The 20,622-nt window shown below is 39.6% G+C and overlaps 1 protein-coding gene across 4 annotated transcripts in view; it reads left to right on the forward strand.

The window, feature by feature from the left end:
• Positions 1-920: 920 nt before the first annotated feature.
• OSBPL9 (oxysterol binding protein like 9) overlaps positions 921-20,622 on the forward strand; it is a 63,680-nt gene continuing 43,978 nt past the window's right edge. For 2 of the 4 annotated variants that reach the window (XM_062623194.1, XM_062623195.1), the window contains exons 1-3: positions 921-1,139; positions 10,584-10,634; positions 14,408-14,486. In XM_062623194.1, the coding sequence (XP_062479178.1) occupies positions 1,029-1,139; positions 10,584-10,634; positions 14,408-14,486 (241 nt within the window). In that variant the 5' untranslated portion in view covers positions 921-1,028. Of the gene's footprint in view, positions 1,140-1,634; positions 1,906-1,995; positions 2,312-10,583; positions 10,635-14,407; positions 14,487-20,622 lie in introns of those variants that run through there. The other 2 variants (XM_062623197.1, XM_062623196.1) reach the window with 2 other exon arrangements.

Raw genomic sequence — 20,622 nt, forward strand, 5'->3', positions numbered from 1 at the left:
ATAAAGGTATCATATTAAAATCATAAAAAGAAAAAAAACCCACAGGTTTATACTTGATGGAAAACAAAAAAGGGAAAGAGGCTATTCCATGAACACTGTTAAGACTGCACAAACCTGATGGTAAAAGCACTATTTCTGCTGCTATATTGGTTATCCCTAGGAAGCAACACAAGTACCTGTATGGGTCCTTTGAAGTTTTTATGTTGAAGTACAACTGAAGTTATGTACTTGTCAGAGAATATCAGTGCCAAAAACATGCCTTGCACTGAACAACACATTTACAATTGTCCACAGCTCCTGGGGAAATCATTTTGCGCTCTTGGCTCAGTCCACAGGAAAGCTGTATCCCATTTAAACAAGCTTTACCATTCAGAGTCCTCAAGTCCTGAATGCCTTTTTACACATTCTGGCCCTGTAGCCCCTTCAGTAACAGACCCGGCCCCTTGAACTCAGTTTGTAAGCCCAACATGCGCTCTGGACAGGCAAACAACAGAGAAACACGCCCAACAGCGAGAGAAATCAAAAGCTGCCGTGGCACCAAGTATTTTAGGGGACAGTTTAACACCCCCCCTCCCTCCCACAACCGACACACCAGGGCGTCGTGCCCTCACCACACCACACCACACCACACCACACCATAACCACCGTGCAGCCCTCCCTCACGCCGCGCCCTCTGCCTCCCCTGAGCCACGAGGGGAAGCTCCGCTACCTCAGAGCCCGGGACCCCCAGGCAGCACCCATGAACCCAGTGTACCCCCGAGCACACCGGGTTAACCCCTCCCGGCGCTCCCCCCCTCACCACACCGCACCCCGCCTCCCCTTCAGCCGTTGGGCCGCCAGCCCCTCCCGCCGCGCGTGCCCGCTGCGCACGCAAACCACGCCCCCCCCCTCGGGGAAGAGTGGCTCCTGGCCCCGCCCCCTCGCTGCGTGCCCCGCCCCGTCCCTCCTGGCTGCCGCCGCTGTGTCTCTCCCCCGCTCCCCTTCGCCGCACGGGCGGGGTGCGTGGCGGTGCCGGTTCGGTGCCTAAGATGGCGTCTATCATGGAGGGCCCGCTGAGCAAATGGACCAATGTCATGAAGGGCTGGCAGTACCGCTGGTTCGTGCTGGACTACAACGCCGGGCTCCTCTCCTACTACACGGTGAGGGGCAGCGGCGGGCCGGGCGGGTGAGGAGCCGGGTAGACCGGCTGAGGCGCAGGGTGGGGGTGGGGAGGGGACTCGGGGCGGTGTGAGCTCTCGGGCAGCCAATGGGGAAAGAGGAGGCGGCGGGCGCAGCCAATGGGGTGGCGCTGCGGGGAGATCTACCGGTGGGGGCGAGCGGGGCTGTTATTGTTGGCGGCGGCGCGGGGGCTGGGGGCGCGCCTCCGGGGCGGGGTCGTTGGGCGGGAGCCGCCGTTGGCCCCCTCACAGCCCCCGGGCGAGGGCGGGCCCCCTGCCCCGGGGGAGCGGGTCGGGCTCGGCGGTGGCTCCGGGCTCCCGGGTGTCGTTGTCTCAGTGCCGTCCTCTCTGTGCAGCGGGAAGTTGCTGTCGCCCTGCTGTGTTCGCGCCGCCCAGGCGGCGGGCCTGAGGGGGTGCTGCTTTCCCGCGCCGCTCGCCTCAGGAGCTGCGCTGGGCTCGGTCGCTCCCGGACCCGGTGCGCTGCCGACACGCGGGTCGCTTCCCGGTTCGGGACTGACTTTGCTGTTTCCGTTGAAGACTTCCTACTTTCAAGCACTAACTTTTAAAGTACAGTGTAGTAACAGTCATGTGTTCTTGGCTTCTTTTTTATTGTAACCTCTGACAGGTCCCGACTCGCTGCTTCAGCTTCTAACACAAAAATGTGAATTAAATCGCAAATATTCTAACGGTATGAATCAATTTTTTCAAGGGTATGCCCTAAAATGGGAAGGATAACTGGCTGAACCACGTGCATAGATGAGTTTTCATAGCATGGAGCAATTCCTATTAGTCTGTCAGTCTGGCTAAAACAAGTACACGTTTAACCTGTAGTAAGTTGCATTAGATTTACAGCAAGTAACTTGGAGCATCATGCTGTCTGTAAAGCTTTATGCATACAGGAGGATTGCATATAAAACGCTTTTGCCCCCTAGATCTGGATTTACAGCCCTGCTAGGTGAGAGCTTATCTTTCCAGACCTAGGAGTTTATAAGGCAAAACAGTTACAGACTCTCAAACAATTTTGGCTCATGCAGGTTGGAAATCCCTCACCTGGAATCTGGATGGAGAAATGAAAGTGCTGTTTTATGGCTGTTCAAATGCCAGCTGCTTGACTGGGGTGAATTAGTGAGTGTAGTCTTAAGTAGAGGTCCAAGGTGCAAAGGCACTTTATACTTAAGCTTGGAAATAGAAGCATTTACTGATGACTAGTGTGTATAATAATAATAATTCTGGTTATTGCACTGACGTTTGATAGTTTTCACTTGTTTAATAAAAAACTTTTTTGTATTTCATTATTTCTTATGATTAGGTATCTCTACATATGCATTACACTTTCAATTTGAATAATATGTTCTCTTTTATAATAATGACTTTTAGTCCACAAATTTAAAAATTCTGTTTTTTAACTACCTGTCCTAAAAATCCAGTTGGGTTCAAGGAACCAAATCATGTTTTCTGCTCATGTGCCTTTACCACTAAGAAATGCGTGCAGTAACATTTACTGTAGAATGCTTTCCATACCCATGTGCTATCTTTTCTGCACGTATGTCTGTAAAGTACTTGTTATGCCGTTTTCTAGACATCTGAATTCGTTCTTGTACCTAAGGGTGTGTATTGTGTTGAAAGACTGGCTGCCAAAAGAGCTGATCCCTCAGCATGCACGCTGCTCCATGTGTGCTGCCTGATTACTCATAGGGCTGCAGGGTCAGAGCAAGGGGTTGAAAGACAATTCAGATCAAGTCCCAGTTGACCGCATACCTCACAAGTACTAATATTAGCATTGAAAAGGTGGTGGGATACTGCTTCTTTCAGTTCTACTTTTAGTTTTAGAGTAATAACTCCTGACTGGTGGTTTATAAGGCTGCTTATTGTTTATAAGCATCATTAATTTGGAGTGTTAGCAGATTTGCCTATGTATTTATGAGGAGAAATGACCTGTTGTGATTCAGTATATGCAGACTTGTATTTTGAATTAAAGGCTTATCTGTGTGATCAGGTATGAAGGGTCGCATATTCCATTCCCCCTGAGTCAGTTGCAGTCTGAAGCCATATAATTGCCTTGCTACAAGCATAACTGAATAATTTTTGAGCCTGAAACTGGCCCTTCCCTATGAGCATAATACATGGGTGGGGTAGGTTGAGATTGTTTCAGCCTGGCTGTATAGACTTGCAATCTGGAAACAGTTTTGCTGATGGGAGAGATTGCCAATAGCTGATCACCTTTTACTTACTCATCTCTTCTCAAGGCTCCTTGGCCCATTCCAGTCCAGAAGACTGCTTGAAGAAAACACTTGATCCAGTAGATTCAATGGGCAATTAACCTTTGGCAGAGGAGCAGTGGAAAAGTGCAGGGTAATAACTTCTGGTGCAGCTGAACTTTCTGTCAGAGCCAGATCCAGTCGTATAGTCTCTTCATAGGTCTGTCCTTGTACAGTTGTATTTAGGTTCCTTTGGTGGTAACTTAAAATAGGCTGCAGAAAAGTACCCCTAATGTAGAATAAGAATTCAAACAGAATTAGTGTGTAATAGTATTGCACTTGGAGGGGGGAGAAACCCCAGAGCATTTAAATTAGCATGCTTTGACTTTTGATAAAATGAGTAGATATTAACCTAAATACATTTTTGGATGCATACATCAAAAGCAAATTAGTTCGATTAAGTTTGCATTTCTGACCTAATTAGAACTTTCAAGGCAAAAGATTTGACACCCAAGTGTGGTTTAGAAAAAAAAAAAAGAAGCTGATTTAATGTTCATACTTATTTCAGTTTTCATTTGTGTTTTCCTTCCTCTCTACTTTGTTGTATTGCAGTGAACACTGGTAGCACTACTTGCAAGTAGGAATGCAGATGTTTCTCACATGCTTTTCCAAGGTGTTTTGCAAAGGTTTTTTACACTACCAGATTGTTCACTTTTTTCCCACTTCCGTAGTTTGTGGGGCTTTTTTTCTCTTTAAGAATAGAAAGAAATTAGCTTATAATTACATTTGTTTAAATTTATGTATTGTTATCAATTTATGAAATTTAAATTTAAATGTATGAATTATTTTTATGGTAAGCGGCTGGTACCATTTTGGATCAGTGTGACCAATGTTTTGACAAATTACTTCTTTTTTTGCCTCTCAGTATTCTTTGATTTTTGAATCCTCTTGAAGGTATAACAAATGTAAATCTACTGAAGCGTTGTGGGTTTTTCAGTGTGTAGTTGGCTGCACAGACAATATTTAGCAGAAGAGTCTGGAAGTGGCTCATTTCTGCCTTCTTCTGGCACAGGAGCTGTAAAGTTGTTCCATGAGCTGGACTCCAGCTGAAAATAACTCTGCTAATTTATTTTTTCAGCTGAATTTGTTCTGTTGTTTGTGTTCCGCATGTCAGTGTAAAAATGTGTGCTGGCATTGTACTGGAAGATAGCATGGAGACAAAGAAATGGCTAGGGAGGAAGAGGGAGTTGAATGCAATTTGCTTTTTGTTTGTGTTTTCTGGCAGATGTGCTGTCTTAAATACACATCAGCTATAGCCGTGATTACCTTTGGGAATCCTGCAGAAATAATCCAGAGAGCCCCTCAAGGTTGAAAAATCTGATTTAAATTCTTGTTTTAAGTGTGCTCTTTAAATAAATACTTTAATTGTATAATAAATAGCAAGCAGAACTAGCACAGCCGTGCAAACAATGCTAAAACCAGGGCCAGTAGATAGAAAGGTCAGTTCCTTAAATATTTTAAAACTCTCTGTGATATTTGGTGATATTGAAAGGAGAACTAATCAAAATGTCGTAGACAAACGGCTGCCTTGTATATATGAGGGTTGCAAGAAAAAATAGTTGTGTATGACAACCCCATAGTATCTATTTTTGAAACAAAACTGGATAGCCTCTCACCATCTTAACAGTTCTTGTGCCAGTAAATGCCTGAAGAAGAGATTTAAATGCTTATTATTTTACTAATCATTCCATCAAACTACTAAAAACATAATGCTGGTTGAATACTTGGAGAAGCAAAATCTGTGTGAAAACAGTCGTTGGGAGGAGGTAGTTGTGGTGGTGTAAAAATATTTGTCTCCTCCTGCTCTTTAAAGGTTACTGCTAGTTAGCAGCTTTAATACTGGCTTTGCTGTGTTGAAGAAGTGCTTGTGGATTGTACAGTCCAGAAGTCGAGCAGGGGGACTCCAATTTTGCAGAAGTTTCATGAATTTGCTGGTGAACTCAAATCTTGTTGACTTGGTCTTAAATGATGCCTCTGAAGCTGGAGTCATGGCTCAGTGCCCCTATAGTAGAGACTTTCAATTGAATGCATTTTGCTGCTTTTTCCAAATACAGTTTCTCAATCAACAGCTGTGTGCAAAAATCCCAAGAAAACAGGAAAAAAAACATCTGCTTTGCATAAACATTCCCTTTGAGGTCCCTGCTTTCCATTCTCAGCCAAGGCGGCACTTTTTCCTGTCATAACTTGATCTGTCACATGCACTGCAAATAGCTCAGTCAGTCAAAGAAAAAACAGAAAAAACTATAGGCAGACTACATATAATAAATAAAAAGAGTTCTGAATTTATGGACACAGGATAAAAAATAACACTAAATTGAATTTTGTTCATAGTTTTAACTTTGTATCACAGGTTTGGATGAACTGAATAAATTGCTATGGGATTATTTAAATAGTGGACTCCTTTTCCATTGTTAGGCTATGGATCTGGTTTTCAGGTCTCCACATACTTGCTCATCACTTTGCAGTGCATGTCAGTTGATATTGCTCATCAATATGAACATGATGTGCCTGTTCATATTTGTTCAAAAATACCTGATGGGTTGATCTTGTCCCAGCACTCTGAACTGCATGTCCTCTGGCCTCTCAAAGCTAGCCATGTTGTCTGCTCTGTTGATCTGGTGAAACATAGTTGGGTGCTCATGTAGGATCTGGATCAAGATAGGTGCAGATTGCCAAATCAGACCAGTACAGGTATGTGCTAACTGGATCCAAAGAAAACCAGTTCAGTACTAAATTTGTTTGCTTACCCACAAAATCTCATCTGTTGCATATTTTTGATATTTTCTTTATTAGGTGTGCAAAATAAAACCAGTAGCAGTGTAGAGGATCAATTTTTGTTGTTGTTGTTAGATTACAATTTAGTTTAAGGTTTCTAGCTATTTAGAAGTCTTCCCTCAACGTGGGTTGGGAATGGAGCAGTTTAAGTTGAGTCTAATGAGCTAACTAATTGTCAGATGAGAGAGACAATTTAATGAATAAGCTTTGTTTAAAATAGCCTAGAATTATACAGTATGAACTTTCAATAGCAATTAACGTGTTTAGAAATTTGAAAAGATCAACATGATGATGAGGTACCCAGTCCCATTGCAGATTAAAGCTGTTTAGTCTGTACCCATGCTTCTTGGTGAAAAGGCTGATTGATTGTGCTGTTTCTTTTACACCTGGATCCATTTAAGGCCTCTTATGTATTTATTTCTTGTAGGATCCTATAAGCAGTGTAATGCTTTTCTATGTCAGGAACCAGAAATTGTTGCCTTACCTTTTTCAGACATACATGGCATCTGTTGGGGTTAAATGAGCCCCAGTGGTGTCCTCAGTTCCTGCTGCAGTGTCTCGGTTCCTGCTTTATGATTGCATCCACAAAAGTCAAAGCTTTAGCTACAGAAACAACATGGCTGTTAGATGCTTTCCCTGTACTCAAGCAGGTCCTTGTCTGGGACTGGGCCTTGTATTGGGAGCTAAGGGAATGGTGGGCTGGGAACAGCATGTCGTTTTGAAATTGTTGGGGTTTATTTCTGCTTGAAAAAGGAAGGTTGCCTTAGCATTTGATGAGAGGAATAACTACTGTGGGAAGTGGTCCAAATTAAAGCTTCTCTGGTAAATATAGTTAAACTGCAAAAATCAGTGTTTATATAAACAGAGCTTGTTCCAGGTTCTTTATCCCTAATGGGAAAAAAATGTCGTAAGTGGTTTTGCTCATCTGTATGCTTATGTTAGAGACTTTCTTGACAACACCATGTGAGTCAGAAATGTACCTCTTCAAGTTCTGTGCACTTCTGCACAAGCAGAACTTGTGTCTGAGAAGTTTTGGAGACAGCCAGCAGCGGGGGTTTAGACTGAAATCTTAAAATTCCCATGGAACAGCTAATTTCAAATGAAATCGTAGTAGTTCTGTGGATAAAAATAACAAGCCCTAAAAGTCCTATAGGGCTGAGGCCTTTTGGGAGGTTAGGATGCTAATTGTTTTGTTTTCAGCAGACCCAGGCATTATATTCATTGCTCAAAGAAGTTGTAGGTTGCCTGAATTATATCAGTTCTGTATATGATCAGCTTCACCTTGTGGATGTAAGAAAGAAATCAATAAAGGCCCTATTTTGGGGGGAGATACCTACATTCCACAGGCAGTAATACTGTATAGCTTTGCTCATTTTTACAGACTTTTATCTGAGTTTCAGCTAAAATTTCTCTCTTGTTGATGTCTGCTTGTAACCTGTTCAAGCCCATTATCATCAAAATCAGTACACTGCGTGCTGAAAGTTTATTGAAAATGTCATTTTGTCTGGTTATAAAACTGATGACTGGAAAAAGATAGCTGCATATTAAAACTTTACATACAGAAAGAAAGTAGAATGTGATTTATTTTATTAGCCGCTCAGAGATATCTTTGTGCTGTATGAGATTTTCTTTAGTGAAATGGAATCATTCCTCTAAATAGTTACGGGATGGCTTGTCTAATGCATGCCCATGTCTAATTTCAACCCAAGGGTATAATGTAATGCTGTAATGGAAAGTTGAAGTTGTCTGAATTGTGTTTTTTATAAAATCTTACTTTTGGAGATAGGGACAAATATAAAATGTCAGCTGAGTTCCGTTTTAAGTACTCTCCTGCAGCAGTCAGTAAAAGATTTGCTGAGAGAATACAGCACTATGTGTGGTGGTAGCTGCATGCTTTAGCGCACAGGAGTTCAGGTACTGATTTGTTCCACTTAGGTGGAATGAATTAGATTTACCATATTGCTGTAATTGGTATTATTAACCAATTAAAGCTCTGTCTGAAGATGGCAAAATTGTAAGTATATAGGATCACACTCTGAACCTGTGATTTATCTTGTGAACCTTTTGCAGACTAGGAACATTATGATATTTAAACTTAATTTTCATTCCATTAAAATGTGGTTTATAAAAAAGAAAAGCTTTTACCTTATCTTTTGCAGTTGAGCTGGTAGTCAGTCTGCACAGCGGAAAGCAGGGCTGTTGGGATTATACCCTCCCTTGCACTAGGGCTAGCTCACATCTTCCCTGCATTTAGGAGGTTGGGGTGTCTAAAGCAAACCAAAATGAATGTCTCTTTTGCTGCCTCTGCTTTTTGTCTGGTTTGGTTCCATGCCTGTGCTCAGTACAGCAAGCTGGGAGTGCTTTCCCTGGCATACTGGGGGACCTGGGCTGTGCCATCAGGACAGCCAGACCCCTGGCAGGTTTCTTTCAGCTGCTGCAGAGCTGCATCCTCAATCCAGTTATTTTCTTTCCTGCTAAGATTATGCCTATATTTCTTGAAACCACCAGAGGGAGTAATAGGCTCTCAGTAGTGCCCTCCCATTTTAGGAGAACTCTCAAGGCATCGAATATAGGAAATAAAGGTGTATCTTTTATTTTTTGTACCTCTAGTATAGTATATATATATATATATATAGTGTACCTCTAGTGAGGTGTGTCCCAAGTATATACAGTTTCTGATAGAAAATTATTTGAGTAACTTTGTTTCTAGATCCTCTTGGAATCTGGGATGTAGAAGCTTTCATTTAGGAATTCTACAAAGTTGTATATCCATAGAATACATTATGGATGCAATGCTGGTCTGCACTTCTATTTCATTTTGACCAGCTATCCTATACTGATGTGAAAACAAGTAGATTAATACTGTTGGTTTCTAACATTCAGAAGACAACTTTTGACAAATTAGAGACTGAATTGAATGAGAGAGCAGCAGAAACATTATTTGAAGTACTGACTGCTATATTTTTAAATTATCTATAGTGAGTATGACTTGCTGTGACTGCTTCATTCTTTCTTTGTAGCTGTATCTCAAATATGTAGCAGATGAAGAATAATTTGTTGCTGTTAAGACTGATACTTCTCATTCCTGTCTTTTTTTTTTCATTGTTACCAGTAAGATTTCGTTGTCTAATGGCTTGGGTGAAAATAGGGCTGGTCATAATCACATCAATATATTGTCTAGATGGAATTATTAAGATACTGTTGGAAAGAGGTGGGTATTTCAGAAGATAACAGCAAGACAATCTGTTCATGAGACACCAGTAATAGCTGTGTTTTGGTGACCTGAAAGAGTATAGTTTGGATAGTTGAATGGTAAGAAAGAATGGGTTGTATTGGATAAGACTACCTTTGCAGATAAGGCTACAGTTGCATGGAATTTATCATTTATAAAACAGATGCATCTGTCAGAAAACTGAGTAGTTAGGATGACCAAAATGTTTTCCTTTTTTCTTTATCTTAACAAGTTTGTGTGTGTGTGCTGCTTGGGCTTGCCACTATTGCCCAGCAACATGTATGACATTACCAGAAAGTTACTGATAAATCTACCTGAGTCAGTGCTGGGAATAGCTGAAGGTTCGAGGTACCACAGTTTCAAGCTAGAAGTGAGTTGGCTGTTTAGAATTGCCTCTTGGGGGTGGGGAGGAGGGTTGGGTGTTTGAGGGTTTTTTTCCCCTTGAGTTCCCTTGTCAGTACTTCAAACAGATACTAAAGAAGAGATTCAGTTATTTAGCAGCAAGGTAGGCTAGTCTGCAGGTTTGAGCACAGGTCATGGACATAGGAATCCTGTTTTCTGTATGGACTCTTACTGTTTGAATGGCTATAAACATAGCTTTGTTACCTGTTGTAATGAAAGGAAGCAGTACTATCCAGGAAGCAGACATAGAAACTTACCTAAACATTTCATTTGTGTACGTATGAAAAGGATGTGAATCTGGAAAACTGGTAGACGTACGATTTCGTTAGTACAATTCTGCCTGCACAGCTGGGTTTTGTTATGCGGACCCTTTTCTGGGAGTAGGAGAGAAAGGAGGAAGATTTAAATCAGAATACTGTCAAGGTTTAGTATTTCCTAATTCCTTTCTTCTTCACTTCTTTTGACGTTCTATAAAGGTGTGGACTGTTATCCTCTAAACATTCCTTCAAGGTATCTACAAAACTCCTTGAAGTGGGATTGTATTCTTATTCTTTGAAGGATTACTTTTTCATACTGTGGTAGTGTACTTCCTTTTGTGTGAGAACTAACCTATTTTGTAACAGAAGTTGCATCTCATTTAATCAGTCAATAAAACATTATACAAAAATGCTTTTCTCAGTTGTTCTGAATAACTAGCTTTCTCCTTGCTTATTCTTACTGTATTTGTTAATCCAGTGATCTGTTTGTTTTCTGTTTCAGTCAAAAGACAAAATGATGAGAGGATCACGCCGGGGGTGTGTTAGACTCAGGGTAAGTGTTGTTCTATTCACTACTTAATGACTTACTGTGCGTAATATGGCTTAATGGAGAGAACTGCAAGGAGACTTTTGAGGTTTGGGCTCTTTTTCTGATGCAGCAAAATACTGAAATAGTGAAAGTATTTAAAGAAAGAAAACATTAGAGGTCAAGTGACCTGCTGGGCTAATTATAATCTGTAATTTTAGATATTGTATAACAATATTATCCTATACATTTTATACATGGTATAAAAAAAGCATTTTATGACAGTAAAATGGGTTGGTAGTGGCATGCTATGAAAAGCTGCTTTGCAGTTCTCATTTCTTTGGGTGTGGAGATACATATATACATATGTTTTGTACCTACAAAAATCACTGCAAAACTGGTTCCTTCTGTCCTGATTTGCCTTTATTCTCTTACTGTGTTCTCCCTCCTGCCAGTAGGACACTCTTTAGGCCTGTTACTTGATTGTGCTTGAGCTTAGTGAAACAAAGGAGGACTGGAAAGGGTAGGAAGAGTGTAGCAGGCAACATTTTGAACCTTAGGGGAGTACAAATTTGGGAAACAGAGGTAAAGATGCAGAGTGGAAAAGCTGAGTGTTACCTGTTTGAGGCACTCTGTCTTGGGATATTTAACCTTGAGTGGTGCTGTTGTAGCTTGAAATGACAGTGAAGTGAGGTAGGAATGCTGTGATGTCTTTGCACATGCCCAGTTTCAACCTTGTGGTTGTGCACATACCAAAACTATTTCTTGCACAAGTCCTTTTTCTGTATTTTTTCTCATTCATAGAATCTCTGGTTACAGCATGCATCAGTCTTGTGAAAAGGTGATGTAAATAGGGGAAGGATTCAGGAGGATAATGGGTATGAATTGGAGCATCTTGAGTCTTGAAGTAAGAGAAGTATAGGGAAGGGGATTTGCGATCTGACACATAAGGTGATAAGTGTTACAGGAGAACTCTGCTTCTTCTAGTTATTCCTTCCATCTGTTGTTACTCCATTCCAGTCTTTCTGTGGGCCTAATAAGGGAGTACCTATAGCCTTTTGAGACTCAGACAGAGAATCTCCATTATTTTGGATTCCAGATGACCTTTTTGCACTTTCCCTAAGTTAGTGTATTGATGTCTTAATTTAGATTTTCTTTAAAGGTAATGTAAACTCAAACTGCTGTCTAAAACATGACATTCCCAGTGATTCATGAGGATGTTTTTTGCATTGTGCAGAAAAATTTGGTCTGAAAAATCATGCCTGCTTTAATAGTATTGTGAGTCTGTCTGTGTGGGGGTTGGCCTCAGCCTGTCAGTTTAGGAAATACTAAAAGTGAACAATCTGTTCAGTATTGCATGATCCATCTTTATATGTATTTTACATAAAACAATCCCTTTTTCTTCCTACATCTACTACTTTCCCACCCCAAATTACTCTTTGGAGTTTTCTGAAGGTTTGCTGACTCCCCCCATCCCTTCTCTGAATGCGTGTGTGGCTCTTTTGTGAAAGTAGAAGGAATCTTTCTTCTGCTTTTGTAAAGTAGCTCTTCTGGCAAATGACAGTGATACTAATAGCTGAACAGATGGGCCTCTGCAGTCTGAAATTCTATCAGAGAGGTTTTCTGTTTAGAGTAATTGTTGATTTTTAACTGTAGGTGTGAACATAAACAAACATGTAATTTAGGCAGTTTGACTAAAATACTTCCTTATTTTTCTTGACTGTTTTTTAAAAGCTTGTTCCTCACCTTTTTGCTCTTGATACATGTTTCATAGGCCTGAAGTTTCATCTTCAAATTCTTTTGTTGACTGGCATGGTGTATGTAGAAAGATGTGCTCATGGAGGGATCTGTCATCTGTACTATGCTTAAGTTTTCTGGAAAACACAAACTTTCACGCTCTAGATTTACTTGTTCGTATTTATTATCTGCATGACAACAGAAGCATCTTCTATGCTCACACTCAGACCCTTTGCCGCAGAGCTGCAAGTAGAGCTTGTGCACTTTACACAGCTTTGTGCTGAGATCACAGCCAGTGGTGTGCTCTTCCTGCTCCTCAGTTTCCTCCCACCACTCAGGATGGAGGCAGGACTAATCTGAACTTTTTAGCCTTAATGTTAGTTTTATCTGTGTTCTCTGGGGAGAATATCTTGGTCGTGTTTAGTCTGACTTAGAGATTTTTGATATAGCTGGTGAGGAGAATGATATTGTAGAGCTTGCAGTGATCTTCTGATTCATTGTGCAGCAAAACATGTACTGAAAATGCCAGGCGTTTTTATCTATTGGTATATTTTAAAGTATCATTCTGGCAAAATGAATCTGGCCCATCATGTCATGTCACTGGGACACTGCACCAGTACCACACAGTCTCCATATGTAATGGCTAGTCATCTGGTTGTTGGCACTAAATATCCTGGCATTAAAATTTTTTGGAATTATACTGGCTTGGGTACATGTTTAGGTGCTTTTTTTATAGTGATCACAGAGCTGTCCTTTAACAGCCTATGTGGAAGATACTCATTTGGAGAAGTGGTACATTTTTGGCAGCAAAGGGAAGAAAAAACAGTTTGGAGGTATCCTTTTCTTCTGTATAGCCTGAAATTACATATGGTTGGTGCTGTTCTTAAGTAGGACCTGTTCCTTCCACTCCAACTTGTGGTGTCTGTGATAGTCCCAGCCATACACGAGCTGGTATCCTTGGCCAGAAACCTCATACAGGGGCTATGAAGAACATGTATGAATAAGTTTGATTCAGATCTCTCCAAGTCTGTACCAGAAGAATCTTATGTTTTGGCCAGCCTGATATACACCTGACCCCCTACTCTGCAACTGCTGTGTGATACTTGGCTGAATGAAATTAAGCACTTGTTGGAACTAACTCTCAGGCACTCCTACTACTGTTACATGCTGTTTACTCTGACAGTGAGGGCAGAATTTAGCCTTTAAGTATGTGCACTTTCTAGTGGTGTCTATCTGTTTTGTGGGAGAGAGAGGGATAAAACAGATCCTGATGCTATCTCTCCTGGGGAAGGAGAAGAGAAACTGAGTAAATCCATTGGTGATTTTTAAACTGTTATCATGGAGTTGGCAGAGGCCTGAAATAGCTTTTTTCAGTGTCATCTTCTCCTGCGTGAAACTGTGTTATTTATTAAGCTCTTGGTGGGGGGCAGGAATGAAGATGTGGATACAGTTGCAAATAGTTAAGTGCAGGTGGACTTTATAATTTATTTGCATTTCCTTCTAATAGTTCATGAGGAATTAGAAGACAAAGCTAACTGCTTTTGATATATCCTGATGACTTACTGTTAATATTTACTTAGGGACTGAAAATGCAGTGTACCAGTGACATGACACAATGAGCCACATTCATCCTGCTAGAATGATTTATGTCTTTATAGGCTGCTAGATAAAATCAGGTCAAGAGCTGCTTTTTGTAGCTTATCTATGAATTAGTGTTTTTATACATGGAAAGTACTTACAAAATATTGTTCCCCACTCTTCTTTAAAATATAAGTTGGAATGTAGTAGAAAACTGATGATGCTGCAGTGTAAAGCCACCTCCATTACAGAAACAAAAGATGCATATTATTATCCAGAAAATCACAGTTTTACAAATAATTACTGGGTGGGTTTTTTTCTGCAACTAAAAATTCTATGGCTGAACAGAGAATCTTTTTGCTCTTTACTGTATGCAGTTTGCTTCTAATTTGTCAATGCTTTTTAAATTCCAGTGGTGTAGTGATAGAGTGTATGCTGCTGATGTCACTGCTTGCCTTATCAGGATTTTGTTCTTTGTTTCACAGGGAGCTGTGATTGGTATAGACGATGAGGACGACAGCACCTTCACAATAACTGTTGATCAGAAAACCTTCCATTTTCAGGGTGAGCTGAAAGAAGAGATTGTTTTTCTTGTAATAGATTCCACTTGTATTTGATGGATGATTTTAAATGTTTGGCAACAGAACAGCATGAACGAGCACACTGAGAACATTCTGGATTCAGGGGTGCTGCAGGTTAGGCAGGGATTTACATCTGCAGTGGATACATATGTGCTAGAAGGAGACTGTAGCTCTAGCAGGATTTGGAGATTAAAAATGTAAAGAATAAATCACTCAAGGGGAGAAAGTAATGGGCTTCCGATTATGGGTTTCGCTTACAAAACGTTTCTGATCTTCGTTATCAAGATACAATTATGCCTTTCTGTATGAAGAGAATCAAGACTGGTCTGAAGGTTGCAATTTGTATCCAAATAGAACTTAATGCTCAATTAAGAGGAGACTACAGGCAGCATTTGGCTTAACGGTGGAGCTTTGCTTCAAGATTTACCAGCTTGCATTCATTTCATCTACATTTCTGTGTCTTGTCTGCCAGTCACCATTTCTCTGCTATTATCCTTTTATTCACATTTACTAACACCAATGCCATCTGCCACTGCTATGTTTCGTCATTGCATGCTATGGTTCACCGGTAGAAAGGGTAAGGTACTATATAATTATATACTCCTTAAATTATCTGCAGCAGTAGGACAAAATGCTGTGATGACTAGAGAATGTCTCTTTTCTGAATGCTAAAATCCTAGGGAAGTGTGATGAAAATATTTTTCAAGTAACATTTGTTAGTCTTTTGCTTTTCCTCTAAAATGTAGTGACTAAATCGTTTAATTAATTTGCATAGAGTTGGAAACTGTAAATATCCAAGAGGCATATTTGCATTTAAGCAGTCAGTTTATATAAACTGGAGTAATTCTGTAGTCTATATTGTACTGTACATATTTTCAAATCAGTGATTTGGAAATGGGAGTTATCATGAATACTGCTGCGTTTGTGAGAATATTCCTAATGATAAGTATTAATTGTACACCATATTGTCACTGGCATCTGTATTCCTTGTGCTACAGTTCTGCCTAAATGCTGCTGCTGTACTCTGGCTTTTCACTGCATTCAGCATCATAAATGTACCTTCATAATGCTGAGCTCACAGTAATACTTAAATCTACTGTTCTCAAGGATAACTGATAACACAAGCTAATTGCTAATGCAGTAATGGAGTAATGTACTGTGGCAGCCTTTCAGTACTATGAAGCTAAATTCTGCTGAATATTTGAGAACTTACTATAGGTAAATCTAGAAATCTCTCATCATTACTTACTAAGATCTATTTTTCTTAGTACATCTTACTTGCAGTGATTTCTTATATGCTGTATTCTATTTTGGGTAATCAGATGTCTTAAAAGAAGGCTGATAGTATTTGATACAAGTAATGTTCTGCTCCAAGTAATATTGATAATTTTTGAACACCAGTTTTGTCATATAACATCTTATGTCTTATAAATTCAATGTGTGTGTATTTCTTATCAGGTCAGGATTCATGTATGCTCCTTTAGGGTAGAACTAAGGTCTTTTCTGTATTATGCTTTTTTTGTATTATGCTTTTTTATTAGCATATTATGAAGATAATATCCCTTATATCCAGAAAATTGTAATGATACAAGCACAGTATTAATATATGGGGCTGTAATGTGAAAATGTAAGAAGACAGGTAAGATATTAGTGCTGGGATATTTCAGTACAAAACAGCTCTGTGGAACTGTATCTGTAATTCTTATAGTCACTGTAAATGTATTCTCACTTCATGAAACCATTATGTCATATATATGTAAAATGTTCATTATATTAAATTAATTCAGCATATTACACAGACGTTAATTTATGTGAAATATAGGTCACTATCAGTCATGAACAGTGAATGGGTAATAATGTAAATACTGCAAAATGTATTCTGAGAATACATAGGATATATAGCGCAGATTCTGGGAATAATCAAAAACCCAGACAGTATTCCTAACAATTTTTAAGATTGTTTTTATACATGATGCAGATAGAGCTTTTGTTCTGTGAGACAGTCATAGCTATAAATACATTCGCCCTTTATAAAAGAAGTTGTACAAGAGAAGACTGCTGCAGACATGACAACTTTTTAAAAGAGACAATCTCTTCCTTCCTTCTTACTGCCTGCCTTCATTCTCAAAGGCAGACAGGGATCCAAAAATCCTGGAGTCTAGCTGGAAAACAACAGGACTTTAAAAATAACAAGATTTCAAAGATCTGCTGACCTGTGTCTGAGTTAGGGTCTCATCTGCAGTGCAATGGTTTCTCTTCCGGGCTCCAAAAGAAAAATGTTTTTATGTGCTCAGATTTTTAAGTACTGGTTGGTGAAGACTTGAATCTTCTTTGGTGTCAGCGAAATTGTGCTAAAAGGCAGTGGCAGAATTTGAATTTGGGAAAAGAAGAAAAAGCTTCATACTGGTTTCATTATTTCTTATTGTTAGTTGCTCAAAATTGCACAGCTGTCTGACACTCTAGAGACGAGTAAGAGATGAAGGGCAAAGAGGTCATTTAAAAGATGTCTGATCAGCTTCTCACAGGGATGTATGTGTGTGTGTATATGTGTAGCTGAAGTTCTGAAGCACTAAATCTCCAGCATCTCCCACCAAGATTTACCTGTCACTGGATCTTGGTAAATTCTGAGTCTTTTTAGTGTGTAGTTTGTATTTTGTTTCTGCCTGTGACAGTCTCCCTCTATTCCGTTTGCAACTGTAATTCCTAGTGGACATCCCCCTATTGAACATTAGTAAAAGTTTAAAAGTTTTTATTACAAAGAAAATGTAGGCTTTGAATGATGACTGCACACATATCAAATGGTACCCATGTACCTAATACCTGGGTATAAAGAAAAGAAGTGAATTGAATAAATACGGGCAATAAAACAAACAGCATGTTTTGGTTTTTTGGTCAGCTTAACTTTAGCCCTGCAAGAATTCCCACCAGATTTTTCCCCTTTATTTTATTGTTATGTACAGCTGCATTGATACCTGTTCAGAGTGGAGAGGGAGGGGAGGGCTAGAATGTCCATGGACATTTTAAAAGGGATTTAAAAGTAATGTATTTTGTTTGGTCATACTGTATATCCAGCTTCATGGCTTGATTCTAAGGCTTCTGAATCAGGCAGCTCTTAAAGTACTCCCTCATGGGTTTGTTCAGATTAGATGCAAAAATCCATTCAAGTTGCTGCAAGACATTTGGGATAATACTCTTAATTTAATGCACGTTCCTGTCAGGAAGCTCTTTCTCTATGACACATTTTTTTCTTGCCATAATATCCCTGTTCTAATTGTTCCATAACCTTCAAACGCCAGGGTTTTTGCTTCTATTTTTTTGCTGCTTTTTTTTTTTTTCTCTTAAGATCTTCATATCATCACCTAGCTATAAGCTCTTTCCATTTGGAAAGTCAGTTCTTCTGTCCTTCATATCACTAAGCTGTTCTTTCTGCTTACTAGGATGCTTGTGGCTTAAATTCAAGAGTGGGAACATGATGTTCAAGATCTGGCAAGCGTATTGTTGCCTTGATATTTGAATTGCTGTCTAACCTGAAGCAGTAATGGCTTTTATTTGGACTGAAATACTTCACTAAACTTACATGGTATGCGGAAGCAAGAATTCAGTTTTTTAAACTTCTACTTGAAAACCCAGCTCTTATCTTTACAGCCTGCAGCACAGTTCCTTGGAAAGCAAATCAGTCTTGTCTCCACTTCTGTGCAATAGAGAATTGAAAGATTGGAAGTAGTCCAGTGCATTGATCTGAGATGATTTTGCTTTAGCTTTTGTCTTTCCTTTCTTGTTCCTGCCACAAAAGTATCTGAGAAATTAAGCATGAATGTTGCTGTGCAACTTACTCTCTATTACATGAAAGCTGTCAACTGGTAAAGGTAGATTTCTCCTTCTTCCTCATCCTGCCCCAGTTTCTAGCTTAATTTGTGTCTGCCTTGCCTACCATCCCAGCTGAGAAAAGAGGGAGATACGCACAGCAAGAGGTTGCCTTAATGTTACAAAAGCAGGGAAGTTTTGTTAATATGGAACACAGCAAATGCTAACAACACACTGGGGTCCACAAAGGCCTTAATTGCTGAGCAGGATCAGAATTTGGGATTGTGAGTATCTGTGTTCAGTATCAAAACTAAGTGTAATGGTTTTAGACCTGCATTTCGCCACTACCTGGGGAAGTAGACAATATTTATAGTCTTCTATAAAATCTTAACATTGCCCACCAAATAGATGACAGGAATCTTACTGCTCTTGTGGTGTAAAGAGGTACTTTAGTCTATCAGATTACTTAATTTCAGTAACAATTCATAAAATGCAGCCTTTTCCCAAAAATGTTTTGAGGGTTTTTTTAATTTGATACTGCAAAATGCCCAGAAAGATATTTTGGTGTGAAATCTTGGTCTGTGCTGGTTTCCTCCATCATGTTTATATAACTGCTGTGATGCATTGTTTTTCCTAAGATAACTTTTTTCACAGTCATTTGGGGTTCTGGTGATGCTGAAACAGTGAATTTCTCTGTGCTCTGCTCCACTTTTTGCTCAATGCAGAGGAGGATGAGCAGGTATATTAATTGTACAGAGAACAGTGTGTGATTGAGCTTTTCTTGTTTAATGCAGCTCCTTCTTGCACCCACAGCATCCTGTATTATAATTGCTTGTTTTCTAATCATACCATGAGTATGCCATTTTTAATGGGGCTATCTGCATTCTATTTTTGTTATTATATATACACACCTCTTGTTTTTCCATTCCTTAAGGTTGAAGTAACAGACTTCAAAATGTATGCTAAACTTCTGAGTAGTGAAGAAAATAATACCTTGAAACAGTATCTGTGTGTTGTGTCCAGTAATAGTATATTTATTGCTTGTTACTTCTGGCATCAGTATGAATCTGTTCTCTAAACTGTATGATACATGGCAACTATTTTGGAAGGGGGGAGATGGTTGAAAGAAGTCTTGCTGTAAGAGGGGAGGGATGCTGAGAAGTTCAACACCCTTTTCCTTCTGTTTTAACAAGAAATTCCAAGTAGCAATAAACTTGAACTTGACCTCTTGAACTGAGAAGTGCATTATTGGCTAAGGAAAATGGTTATATTTTTGTTCTTATATTATGATATTTTTTTTTTAGTTGAAGCCAAAATATGGTTTCTACCTTAAACTAGTAGTTTCTAACCCAGTTCAGTGTAATCTTCAATGGCTTTTAAATGCAAACATACCTTGAAAGCCACTTCCACAGAATATACTATGTAAAGTATTAGTATTACTATATTAATATTTAAATATTGTCATTCTCTAGTGAAAACCCAGATACTTACAGATTGTCCCACATTCAGAAATGGTTAATTACAAAATGATATGTTGTGGAGAGAACTAATAGCATCTTAATAGTGTATTTCCTTTGTCACACAGGTTTCCCCCTGAAGGTATGTTTATGGGCTGATTATAAAGCTTGCTAAAAAGCTTTGGAGCTTAGGTGACAGTGAAACAGCAGTTTAGTTGGTTTCTCAAGATCAGAGATTAATCTTACTAATGCACTGTACACAGGAGACCATTGGACAAGATTAGACTTTCTGTCTTGTGATTGCACAGGGGTCATTTGTAGGTTCAGAGAGATTAGGCTGGTCACAGACCTGCAGAGCAGAAGGAGGTTTGATTTATACATGTGGGTGGAGAATGGTATCAGGAGGAAGATTGATTAGAAGAAGGGATAATGATGATTGTTGCAACTCAAAAATTGTGACACAGAGGAAATAAGGTACTGAGATCCATACTGACAGATGTGAGAGCTGCATGTGTTAGAAGGGTATTTGTAAGCAGTGAAAATACAGTATTTTGGTAGGCCTGTATGAAACCGTGCTTCATCTCACCTATTTTTCTCGCCTTTGAAAGGCCTTCAGTGACTTTAAAAAGCCATTTATTTAGGGAGGGAACAGCCCTTCGATTTGTTGACTTTTCCACCTTATTGGGCATTACTGATAAAATCTCTCTCCATTGAAATTGGTGGCAAAAATCCTATCAGTCAAGAATTTCTTCTTTATCTCTGCTTATTTGTGTGTAAAGATACTACCGTAGTTCTGCACTTGGCTGAGAAAATACAGGCATTTTACATAAAAATCAGTGGAAGTTTTGTCAGAATGAA

This window comes from Pezoporus occidentalis, unplaced genomic scaffold (genome assembly GCF_034315485.1).
Source record: "Pezoporus occidentalis ecotype Australia unplaced genomic scaffold, CSIRO_AGI_Poc_V1 ctg25, whole genome shotgun sequence".
Classification (NCBI taxonomy): Eukaryota; Metazoa; Chordata; class Aves; order Psittaciformes; family Psittacidae; genus Pezoporus; species Pezoporus occidentalis.